The sequence below is a fragment of the Phaethon aethereus genome (genome assembly GCF_964289735.1).
Source record: "Phaethon aethereus genome assembly, chromosome: 1".
In the NCBI taxonomy this organism is placed as follows: Eukaryota; Metazoa; Chordata; class Aves; order Phaethontiformes; family Phaethontidae; genus Phaethon; species Phaethon aethereus.
The window spans coordinates 16,021,165-16,034,553 of record NC_138575.1 but is presented as its reverse complement, the minus strand read 5'-3'; the positions used below and the strand labels follow the sequence as shown (position 1 = coordinate 16,034,553).

The window sequence follows — 13,389 nt, the reverse complement described above, 5'->3', positions numbered from 1 at the left end:
GCCTAAATTTTGTTGTCTTTTGAATAAGACTACTACTGTCCAACTATACACTGTAGTATGGAATAGTTAGGGTATAGATGCAATGCAATCTAGAGAAGAAAGTTTCATGGGCAGAATCTGTCACTAGAACAGCTAAATCATCTGAACCAGGAAGGAGGCAGACAAGCTTCTGAGCACACAAGCTCTCCTTCAGATCTGCATCAAAAGCAACAAATCTCAAGGTAACAACAGGTCAGGAACAAGTACTCCAAGTTTAACGTCATGATGTTTTTTATTAGACATTCAGAACAAAAACAGTGGGAAGCAAATGTGAATGTTCTCTAGGCTTAGGTATGCTTATGTTAATACATCATTTTTCTACAGGAAACTTTTCTCAAATTCCCAGAATATATAAAAGGAGACTAGACAGAGCAAATTAAACTCTTGTTTCTGTGACTGTCTCGTTTGTAGCAGAAACTTGTGACGTGCATAGCAAATAATCTACACAAGAGAAACTAAAGGAAGGAAGCTGCATCACTTTATTATGGATTGGGTGGGAAACAGCTGCTATCACTAACTTCCCACAGACCCAAAAGTGTTGTAGGACAAGCCACCAAAATCAGTTCTTCATTCTCAAGAGTTATACCTGTGCTTTCAGGAGGACGAGGACCAGACTGAAGCACAGAATTCTGCCTGACTATGGCTACAAGGTGCCTACAGCTCAGTGCACCATGCCCATATTGTTATACAGCAGCCTAAGCTCAGTCCAGACACAAGTCCAACCAGCTCCTGTGGCTCCTGATATCAGAAGCTACTCTTGGGAAAACTCTCTGGCTCATTTCTCCCTGTGACATTGGCTATGGGATAACCCTGCAAAGGCAGATGGAATATGAGCTGCAAGTTTCACTATGGCACACAGGAAAAAACAGAGTGTAGACATACCACAGGGCAAAGAGATATAATCACCTGATCTTTAAACTACTGTGCGCATACAATCACAGCTATACTCTGTAGGAGTTATGATGCTAAGCACTTCACGGAAAGAAAACAGGGATCTCATGTAGGGCATTCAATTTCTGATGCAGGCAAAATTAGTCATACACATACTGACTTGAACATCAATGCTCCATATAGCTTCCTGTAAGCTCTGGATACTCCTCGTTCGCTCATGGAAACGGGTGTTGGGAAATTCCTCAAGGTTCATGAAGCATCTAAGTATTACAGTGATGGTAACTATAAGAGAGACCACGACAAGGAAAGACAATATTCTCTGTAAGGACTGGAGAGTATAGGCTATACAGCGCATTTGTGCAAAATCACAAAACAAAGAAGGAAGTATGATCTCAGCAATTAGCGACTGAGGCAGCTGCTATTACAAAATATGGTGGAAGAGGCACAGTTACATAGGAAAGCTGCATGAAACAGAATCAATGGCTGCCCTGCAAGCGGAGCAGGTAGTAAATGAAGGGCACGTCCGCTCACACGATGATGCAGGGTACACATCTGCGCTCACATACAACTGTAGCCCTGTGGAAGTCAGCGCAGTCCAACAATCCCCTGAGCAGGCTGAACTTCGGTAATATATTCTGCTCCTGTGACCTCCAGAAGCCACAACTTGCCATACTGATGTGCTACCATAAGCTTAGGTGCTTTCTTTACTGTGCTCTGTCATGCAATGTAGGTAACACCCTAAAGTTCTGACAGCACTTTTTCTTCTGGTTTTCCTCACCACTACAATGGCGGCCATAGTGTTGAACTGGGTTTTTGTATTAGATACTACTGTACGTCATCTGACTACATCCCTGTTTATTTTAAAAAAACTGAAGGATTGGGCATTTTAAATTACGGATTGACTACATGCATGTCACAAAGAACAAAGATGAACCCAACATCACTTGAATTCAGTTTGGAGGTTGTTCATCACTCAGACCAAGCAGAACCAGTAACTCTGCTTGAAGAACTACACTGGAATTACTGGTTCTTGAATAAAGTACCTTATTCTTCTTCCTTCTGTCACTATGACTTGATATGCTTCTACAACCACATTGCCTCCTACCTGAGCATTTCAAAGGGGAGTTTACAGTTACTTCATTCCTCACCATTATTTTTGGTACAACTCAAGCTTCTGCCTGACTGTATAAAAGGGAATAGCACTTCATTTCAATTAGCTGCCTTTCTCTGACAATTTTTAACATGCCATAGGAAAGCAGGTGCCAATCTCTAAGAAAACCTCAGTAGAATTCAAGCAGATTGAAATTACGAATCAAATATTGTTCCTAGGGTCGTGTACTATTCTTGGCTAACAGTATCAATTTGCTCTTCCCAAATACTCGTTTATATTTAACAACTGAATGTAATATCACCTAAGTTCTTCCATACTTGTAATTTCAGAAAGCAGTTAGCTATTCCTTCACTAACAGGACTCCCATGGTCTAAATTCAGTAAAATTCCTCAGTGTTTCTTAAATAGGTTGTCACATTTTCCGTAGAAATCATTAAACCGAAAACTAGCAGTGATATATGTAAATGCTATTGTCGGCATGACTAACCCACAGTCCACACATCTGTTCAGAATAATGAAGCCCAGAACTTTTGTCTCATCCCTTTCTTCCTAATGGCAGGTTACACAAAGATGAAGAATGAGATGAAGAATAGATAAATTGTTCTGGCAAACCTGCTCCCAGATTTTTCCTTTTCATGAGGGCTGCACAGAACCTCCCTCCTCCTATCTGAATGTGTGCCAAAACACAGGCATCTATCATATGCCAGGCAGAGGCGTGAGCCCTGTGCGTCAGGCGGGGAGAGCAGAGAACACCCATCTCCAGAGCCGCGTGACGAGGGCCCAGCCAACTCGGGCAGAAAGGGCCACAGGCCAGTCACGCCACAGGGATGGCCCTGTAATGTGACCCGTGTGTGACCCTGTGCGCATGCGTGTGCCCAGTCTGTGATGCGGTGGCACTGTTCTGCTCCCAGCTGTGCAGTCACAGGGCTTGGAGGTCTGACAGGCAACCCACCACTGATGTCATCATTATACATAAGGATGCTATAAAGTACTCCCTAACTTGTTTGCAAAGTATTTCACTGTGTGTATGCAGTATTTTAATAAAAACAACTAGCTTGAGGGGCTTAGAAATTAATCAGTGTGTTTCAACTAAAAGATTTACTTATTCCTGTAAATTCTAAAAACAACTGAAAATGTCATAGGTTTCCTATTAAGTGTTTCCTGCCAAATGAATTTAACAGAAAACATTTCCAACCTGCAAAAATTCTTCGTGGAAAATACTTATATAATTGCAAGGTTTGAGCAGAAGTGAACTAAAATGACTTCTCTACCAATGCATCATGGCTTTTGGGCATCTCAAGCAATTAAGAATAACGGTAACATTGCATCTCCTCCTTTCTCTCTAAACTGTTGATGTTTTCTAAGTTTAAAATTCATAGAGTTAAGTAAAATGAGTTTCTTAGAGAAACTTCTGTACTTCTTTAAAAAGGAAGGGGGAAGAGACAGGCCACCAAACAGAGCCCCATCTTTATCAGAAATTGCTACGGCACGTAAGTGTACATAAAATGCTATTTTTAGTTTGAGTACCTGCTAAATGAATTAAACACATCCTTTTCACAGGGCATAAAAACCCGCTTCCTTCTTTCTCAGCCTTTGCTCTTCAGCGAAACAGCCATGTACCTAAAAGTGGCAGTTCTTAGCAGTGTGTGTAAAGGCAAAAATATTCCCAATTTCAACAGCTGCAAATTAAAAAAAATGTTTTGAAGTAAAAAAAGAAAAAAGAATAACATTTGTTGCACTGAGATCTCCTCTAGTGTCACGTGAGATTCTCTCTCTCTCTCTTAGGTTGATGGCTGAGGCAGTAGGTATGTAATCTAAGCATCAATTTACTTATGTTTCTCTCTTTGCTTTGGAGAGGTTCTTACTGGCATCTGTGGTGAAGAAGCCTGAAAGTTTTTGCCTTCTCTGCTTCCTTCTGTTCTTTCCAAGGTATCACCTTGATTGCAAGTTTATTCCAGGTATACCGAAGCCAGTTTCTCCCTAGAGGTTCAGTGCTGATATACTCTTCCTGTTGACTATGTTTAAATTATTTTTGTTTAGAGCTTTGCAGAGAAGCCGGCAAATAAATAAAGCTACTTCTCTTTCCCATTTGGTTGAGAAAACAATGTTTAAAACTTCATTTACTTTCTTTCCACAGGATGGAAATGGTATTTTGAAGTTAGATATTGTTTGGGGGAGAGGAATGAGGAAGTTATCTCTGTTGGTAATAGCAGATGCCCCACAGATGCCCTTGAGCCTATCTACCAGTTCTTCTTAGCTTAAGAAGGCTAACTCACAGCAACCTCAGTTAGGTTCTCTTCACTCTTTCAGAAGCTTAAGCAGACACATAACTGAAGTAACTTTATAGATTGCTATCTACTTCTTAGTTATGATGATCTTATACATTTGTGTATAATACTAGTAAATGGGTATAAACAGTCTCTGTAAATGGTATATATCAAGCATAAATTTAAGCTCATTCCGTAGCAAACCCTTGCTGGTTTTGTTGCATTATTCTAAACTCCTGCCAGTATTTAATGAGATAATTTACTTGTTTATCTACCCATCAAGATGCTGAAAAGCAGGAACTTGATGCTTCTGCTAACATACAGAACCACATTAGCTTTCCATCCCTAGGTATCTCATACTTAGATGGATGAAAACTAATCTCATCCATAGCAAGAAAGTATCTGTCTATATTCAGAAACCGCACCTCTTGGCTACCTCAGCTTGTTGATGAATCTTCCACTCATTCTTCACCTCATGAACATACTCACAGCTTTCTCTTCCACTTCATGCTGCTTCTACCTCCATGCCCCCCTTTCTTCCCACCCAAGTCTCTTGATTGTCTCAACAGTTTCTCCTTTCTCTTCATCTCAGTCCCACCAGATTCTGGTGAAAAATTCAGGATTAACTACTTGCAGCTGTCTCATTGTTCATTCTAGCTCTGTAAAGTATTTTTAATCTCTTCTTGATAAACTCCTCTACTTAAGACTATGATATCTTTTATGCTTCGTGCATAGCCTAGAACAATGGAGTGCATTATTAACTAGCCTGTAATAGCTATGCCATCAGCACTATGGTATATGTGTATTTACTGTAGAGAGCCCACATTGCATATATACACATGTATGCATAAACACACAGAAGAGATACTAAATTAGGTAGCTCAATTAATTTTAGGAATTTAAATTCAAGAACAATTAATTGAACCTAGCTTAATTATGCCTTTATCCTCTGCATATCAATGACAGTACATTAATACATTCACAACATGTTAACAGGAACAGCTGTTAAATAATAAATGCCTTACTATATTGTTTTCAGCAGGTGCTTCAGCAATTAAACTCCGGCTGCTTAATTCCTAGCTCAGGAAAAATAACTATGTCTTATGCCACCAAGTAAAATACTAGGCATTATCCAAAGAATAACAGAAACGTCAAAACCAAGATAATTCACTGTAGAGAATTATTGTTCTTTGTGAAGAAATGTGTGTCATCTCCTGGCTTCTCCCTGCTTATCATTGCAAGAGCTCAAAAAGCAGGTTTTAGCAGAACAGTCTAGGAGCCTTTGCTGCAGATATCATTGGATGTTTTGCCCCGACTGATGACAGTAGTTCAGCTCTTTCTCCATCCCACCACTGACTAAAGGCAGCCACTACTACCCTTCTTTCAGATGTATTTATTTGGAGCCACAGGATAGGTCAGTTGAAGACCCAAAGAAAATGAGCACAACAAAACCTCTTGTATTTCTACTTTCTTTAAATCAATGCACCCTCAGGCAGCACAACTCCTGGGTCTATGCACGGGAAGTAGAGACAACCTATGGGCAGAGGCTTGACAGAAGCAGGGACTCTAAACGCTCTCTTTGAATCAGTCTGCAGTATCACTACATCAGATGCAACTTGAAGCCACGTGTTGCAGCAAACTCTGCAACAATCCAACAATCAACTCTGCAACAACCAACAATCTCGCATATCTCAAATTTTTAAAATACCTCTTAGCCAAATAGCCTAAAATTAAGATAAATCCATACTTGAGAAAAACCCTATGCATCATTTGGTCAGCCTCTCATTTCCTAAACAAGAGAATCAACTTTGATTACACAATGCTATTAAGCTACCAAGCATAAAAAAACAGCTACTATCTGGTTTTTCCACTTGCAAAGTATCTTGACTACCTTAAAGTATCCAAACAACTATTCAATTAAAAAACAAAAAGTATCTAAAGATACGGTTAGGACTGCAAACATATCTGTAAAATTTCTGTATTATCAGCACAGTCTGGTTTCTTAAATGTACTGTACCTCTCCAGTAGTCATTTAGTATTTAAGAAGAAAAGTATGAACTATCACCTTCCCTGGGCTTTCTTGTTTGAAAAATAATTTTTACTATTAAAGCTGCCAGAAACTTAATAAAATAGTACATTTACTAGACTGCAGCATTACCTTGTTCCAGCCCGAAGTGTATTCACATTATTTACATCTGGACCACACCATACAGCTTGACTCATTATTCTGAATAAGGTAACTCTATTTTATCTCTCCACAACAAGACAAAACCACATGAAATACTAATTGCCCATAGAAATTATTTCCCCAATAATTGTGCAAAAATTTCAGGCTTCTAACATGTTCCTTTAAAAAGACACTAAAAACATTAAAAATAACTGGTTTTTTTCCCTGAGCAAGTATTAGCTTTTCAAACAATCAAACTCTCCCACTGAAATGCAAAAGCTTATTACACATTTGTTATAAGGACTGCATTCATTAAAGTCAGCTATCAATCAGTCACAGTAGAGCCTTCCTTAAACACGCAACATAATTTACATAAAGCCCTGCTCACTGAGTGCTAGTTAACGAATCATTCCTTTCATTGCATGCTACAGTGCCTCAAGAAGTATTATCAGTACTTAAAACATGAGAATATTTGGAATTCATTACATTTTCTTACTTTGTGCTACATGCTATGCACCAATCCTGCAAATGCAAACCTCCATTTTTCTATATAGTTCCTTAGTAACCCTGAGGATCTCCACTAATATTTTTATATTGACAAGGAACTATCTGACTGAGGTGGTAACTAGCAAAATTAGAAGTCTGGATAGACATACTGCATCATGGAACACAAACTTTACTACATTTACTAAAAATTATCTGCAGTTGAAAACAGAAAGCGTTTTATAGTTAGATTTTAAACTTAGCACACTGAGATGACTATGAACAGCTCACATCTCCTGCTCTGCTGACTCTTATGAGTCAGTCATGGGTCTCATTACATTTAGTGGTGTCTTTTACACCCCCCTTTCAGATTCACAGTATTTCAAACAAAGACGACTTAGGTTCTGGGCCTCATGATTCAGGAGGAAAAGCCCTCAAAAGTGAAGCCTAAAGGCTATGATAGAGCAGAACAATAAGGAGAGACCAAGAATATTCATTTTTAATGATACATAATTTGGAGAGATCTGTTACACGTAATGGAGTAAGGTAAATAGTCCTCCGAGCCGTCACGAAACCAAGTTAACTTGAAGAATACACAAACGGGCTCCAAGCTGGGCAGGCGCACAACACGCCACCACCACGGCAATGCTGCTGCTAGGACCCGATCTGCCAGCTCTGCACAGCAAACCAAACCAGCTCGGTTTTGAAAAACACAAGGAGATTTCTAGCACGGTTGTACATTTTCTCCTGTATAGATGCTCACCAAATTGCTGTTTCAGGCTCTCTATGAAGTAAGCAAGACAACCCTACATCAGATTTCGTTCAGTTCATGCTTTCAAAGTTCAGTTCTGGTCAGACTAAAATTATTTTCTTTAAAGGAAAAACTTAGGTTTTTCGTAAATTCTACAGCAGCAAGAAAGCTTCATGCAAGTTCTGTGACCTGAAATCTTGGCTGCATTTTTCAGTAAGCCAGATAACAAATTTGAGGTTAACCTAAATCAGTCATCTTTAAAGAAATCTGACTAATGTCATATTATGTTTTACATGACACTCACCATCAGCATTATGTTTCAACTATTATGTAGACCAATGAAACACGCAACTTTATCCTACTTACCAGATGCTCGTCTGGTGAATCGGTTTATCACTGGAGCTAAAAGAAAACACAACAATTCAATTAGATTCTTTTTATAATAGTCTAACACACTTTAAACATAACAATGTTATACTTCATTCAGAGTGCCACAACTACAAAAAAAAAATCTGTTAACCATTATTTTTGTATCTTTATAGAAACCCATGTTAACTTCACACACTTAAACTTTTAAGAAGCTTTGCAAGAGATATGGTAGATAATAACCAGTAAGCTTTCAAGACCATTTTCAGCTTCCTAAGAGTTACTGTTACTTATTGCTGGTCATGACTGGCTGTGAAACATTTAGATCTGCATTCCCGCTATTTATTGAGAGCACAGAAATTGGCATCTTGCAAACAATGAAGCAAGCACAGATTAAAAAAAGATGTAAAAAAATGAATTTTACTTTTACAAAATATACCTACTAGAAATCTGGTACCAAAGATATTCCTGTAGAGGAAAAGCCTAATTTGCAATCCCATCTGAAAGATCAACTTTTGCTTTGACTAACCTTTAAAACTCCTTGGGTAAGCCAGTAACAATGCCAACCCCTATCCAAACCCCAGTTTTGCAGTGCAAACGGCTGTTTTGTAGTGCCACCCTGGCACATCTCCAGCTGTCCGCTGCAAACATTTGGAATCAGACTCCTATCTTGTTTCCAACTGGAAGAGATCGCAAAATACATCTTAAAGCACACAGTTTTGCCTCTATTTCATTTCCAGGTTTACCAGCGTCTTCAAGAGCTACTAGAGATTAAATGGGTAAATAGATAAAGAAATAAAGTTTTATGTTTTGCCTTCCGAATACAACCTTCAGTCTGCTTCTAATTAGTGTAAAACACTGGTCTTGAACTCCACTTTCATGTGATACATGAACTGCTGTTATAAACAGTAAGCAGAAAATCTGAATGACCTAATTTCAAACGTGGGCAGCAGCTACATTAAAAATGTATGCCCTTACAGGGCCTATTAATATTCAACCTTAAAAATTGCTCTTAATGTTTACATGGAATGGAAAAATGAGAACTATTGAACTTTTTTATTTAATCCCACTTAATTTTACATGGGAGTTATGCATCATTTCTTGAACATCTAAGCCAAGATAAAGAGAAAAAAATTTCCTGAGAAAACAGGAGAGACAGTAACAGCTTGAGATGCAAATTGACTTTTTATTCCTTGGGGGGAATTAAAAAAACAGAAAAAAGCTACAGTTTCTGAACCACGGTTGCAGATGGTTTGTGCAAGCACAAACAGTATTGACAGGTCCAAGTGGCAAGAAATACACAGGGAAACCCGACGACAGCAGTTCAGAGTGCTAGTCACGACCAAGGGAACATCTGGGGAACAAGCTATCACAAACCCCAAACATATATTTAAGTAAACAAGAGAGTAACATAACCAGTAAAGATATTTTCTGAAGTGAATTCTAATTCCACCCAACAATATTTTTTTTAATAAAAAGACAAGACACAATATTTATTAGAGCAGTCACCATATTTTATGCAATTACTGTTTTGTAATAGAGGGGGCTGTTTCGTTCGTCAAGATTGTTCATTTTGTCACTACACTTACAGGCCAAATTCATTTCAGGACATTAGTCATGACTGTCACCATCAGATGTCTGAGCTGTTACCTCCAGCATGTAAATTAGCAGCAGTTCTCAGCAGAAGTGCTCATACAAAAAAAAAAAAAATTTTTTTGGAATCTGACATATTTCTAACAAGAAAGCATAAAATAGTGCCCTGCTCCCATTCAAAAGCTTTCCCCAAACTCAGGGAGGGTATTTGGCTTTGGCTGCGAGTTCTGTACATCATCTGTAGATAGGAAGACTTCTCTAGACAACTACCTCAGGACATTTTACCAACACAAAAAAATAATACAACATTAAAAAAAGAACATCTAACACAAAACTAAAGTAATCTGGAGGCTACTTCTCTTTGAAACAAGTTACTAGGACTGTCAAAGAGACAAGTCTTTTCACAGCTACTTACCACTACATACTTCTAAATTTACTCTTTTATTCAGGGGCAGGGAGCTTAATTTATTTTACACTAAATTTTACAAATTATTCACCGTTAGAAAAAAAATTAAAAAAAATATCAAGAATGTCAGAATCTTGATAAGCAACTATTTTTGAGCTCATGTGAATAATCAGTGGTTGAGCAGCAACCAGGCAAAGCCTTCCTTCCCAGACTGGGATTTTGTGAAGGTCATCCAAATGTGTTACTGGAAGATTTAGAAGCAGCACCCACAGTCCTGTTATGGAGCAAGCTGAACAACTCTCTATTTCTCTTGTATCAAATAGCAATATACTTTTGTTGCCTGGAAAGATGAAGAGTTAGCTTATAAGAACGTCTCAGAGAATCATCAGCCCTACAGAAATTTAGCTGGTATTTTCACTACAAAGTAGATACATGGTCAGCCAGGTCACTACGATGGCTGGCAGGATAAGCATAGTAAGATGGGCAAAAGAAAGCCTAGGAAGCATTTTGCTGAAGCCATTAAAAAAAATATTAAATTATCTTTCAAACATGTTGGGAGGTTAAAGTCTTGGCTCAGAAACAAATGGACAAATCGATGGCAGAAATATTCAAGGAGGGATATTAAACACTCCTGGAGGCACAGAGCATCAGCAGCAGCACAGAGATTTCCAGGGAAGAAGCACTACTTGCTCTGCCTGTGCTTATCGTCTGCCCTGGGTATCTTATTTTAGCCACTCTACTCACTGAGTTCTGGCATAGCTGACTCTCAGGTCTGGACTGAGACGATTGTCCCGATTCACAAGGCTCAAGTGAAAGTGGCACCCAGAGAGTACCACGCCAAGGGATGGTGTTGGCATCCAGGTTTAACTTCGAGAGCAGCTCTGAAGTCCCACTCACAGGCCACAGGGACATTGCGCTTAACAGCTGTGGGTTCAAGCCCGAGCTACACGCACGCACAAGAAGCGGTGCTTAGATATTGTGCTTCCCACTCTGCTGCCGCTCCCCAGCACCCCTGCTCGCCACTCTCCTGCCCGCCACGTCTGCAAGCAACTTCCCAGGACTTTCGGTGCCTGCCTGCAGGCACAGCAGAAAGGAGCGGGCTGTTGGGCTCTGTGGGCTGCCCGAGGACTGCTCCCTACCATGAGAAACCCAGGCAACCTTGTCAGAGGGCTACCCCATTCCTGACAACACCCCACTTGTGACACTGCTGACACACCCCAGTTCACAGCACCACAAGCTTCCAGTGAGGGTAAACTCAGGAAGGGAATGGGCTTAAGGCAATTAAGTGGCTAGCAAAGTTAACTCTACGGCAAAAATATACTTTATCTTGAAGGCCATAGTGACATTGTGCTGAGGGCTGGTAGCTCAAAATGCTTCAATAAAATAACCTGCTAGAAAAAAACCCGCTTGCAATAACTTACAGCTACACACGCCCCTGCCACCGACTTGTGAAAGGAACAAAAAACATGGATTGCAAAACCTCGTCATTGCAAAATCCAGGGATTTTTAACAATAAAGGGTAAACTGGCATGCAGATAAATTCAGAACGTGTCCAGTGACATTTGATCTTTTTTTACAGTCAGAGAGCACTGCACCACAACTGAGTAATGTACTGCTGTGCACAGAGGATCTTGTTTAAGCGCATGGTGTCACTCCAATATTAAACATGACTCTTCATGTTCTAGTTTGTCTCAAACAAAATCTATTACAAACTTACATAGGGGAAAATTAATAAAGGCAGGAAAGATAAATGACACGGGTCTGCATCCTGACAAAGGTTTGATTAAATTATCATTTGAAACTGTGCAAGTTGTCGATCCTTATGTGACATACTACCATTGTTTTGTTGTTAGCACTGCATAAGAGAGAATTCCACCATCCAAGATGTTATCTGCTGATAACCGAAATTCATGTTTGCAAATCCTTGCTCCGATGACTGGCCAAAATATTTTCAAAACTGGACTTTTGTAAATACAGATCAAGTAAATAAACAGAAATAATCAATAAATTATCAAAAGAGGCTGAAGTGGTTTAATATATCTATTCACCAACAATATATACGCTGTAAAAACAACATCAAACTACATGAAGCACACAAAAAAATTTTTCCATCACTCAACTGCTTTCCCCACTGCACTTTACCTCTGTTTGTTCTTTATGAGCATTAAGCAGTCATCACAACAGCTCTGCAGAACAGACCATAAAAACAGTGTAATTTTGTAAGTAGAGAAGGAAATGGGGGTCTATGGGGTTGTTTGCAGAGCACCAAGACTAAGAAGGTAATGCTAAGAAAGGATCCCTAGCTGCGCATCCTCCACACGGTTAACTTGTTCTGAAAGCTTGAGCTGTCCCTTTTTGCAGACTCCCAATTTAAGTGCTCAAAGTCAAGTTTGCTCAGAAACTGTCAGAGATTCTCGTGCCATTAATGTCACCTGGAATAAGAAGCTAAACACATCGCAGACATTAGACATGCAGCCTTTCCAAGAAGTCAGGGATTGTCAGCCTGGGGTTTAACAAGAGGTTCTGCTTACCCAGGGCTGCTAAGGACATGCTCCAGCACTCTCTGACAACCAGACCTGTCTGCAGGTCTGCAGACCAGGCAAATACACAACCCTCGGCCATGCTGCAGAGCACAAGGGGACACCACGTGTGCCCAAGCCAGGGCGAGCACACCCAGCTCCCTGCAGCCGCTCCGCTGGATGCAGGCCATCAGGAGACTGCTCAGGCCACATTTATGGCAACTCAAGGCAATGCTCTTTTAGAGCAAAACACACAAAGCCAAAACACCTGCTCTGAGGGCAGTGATTAATCGTCAGTATTAGTAAAAATTAGAACACTTTCCACAAGCCCCACTTTCAATTAGCCACTGTAATTTCTTCATAGGGCAAAGGGCTAAACACCCTTAAAAAAAACAAACGATGGGCAGAGGTCAGTTGTATGAGGTTTAATAAGGCCAAGTCCCAGGTCCTGCACTTCGGCCACAACAACCCCGTGCAACGCTACAGGCTTGGGGAGGAGTGGCTGGAGAGCTGCCTGGCAGAAAGGGACCTGGGGGTGCTGGTTGACAGCGGCTGAACATGAGCCAGCAGTGTGTCCAGGTGGCCAAGAAGGCCAACAGCGTCCTGGCCTGTATCAGGAATAGTGTGGCCAGCAGGAGTAGGGAAGTGATCGTGCCCCTGTACTCGGCACTGGTGAGGCCGCACCTTGAATCCTGTGTTCAGTTTTGGGCCCCTCACTACAAGAAGGATGTTGAGGTGCTAGAGCGTGTCCAGAGAAGGGCAACGAAGCTGGTGAGGGGTCTGGAGCACAAGTCTTA

At 40.3% G+C, this 13,389-nt stretch overlaps 1 protein-coding gene across 2 annotated transcripts in view; it reads right to left on the bottom strand.

Moving 5' to 3' along the window:
* Positions 1-13,389, bottom strand: part of PRKAR2B (protein kinase cAMP-dependent type II regulatory subunit beta) — a gene marked incomplete at its 3' end in the record, with an annotated part of 92,926 nt that overhangs the window by 55,478 nt on the left and 24,059 nt on the right. For both annotated transcript variants that reach the window (XM_082001606.1, XM_082001605.1), the window contains exon 2: positions 8,075-8,110. In XM_082001606.1, the coding sequence (XP_081857732.1) occupies positions 8,075-8,110 (36 nt within the window). The remainder of the gene's footprint in view (positions 1-8,074; positions 8,111-13,389) is intronic.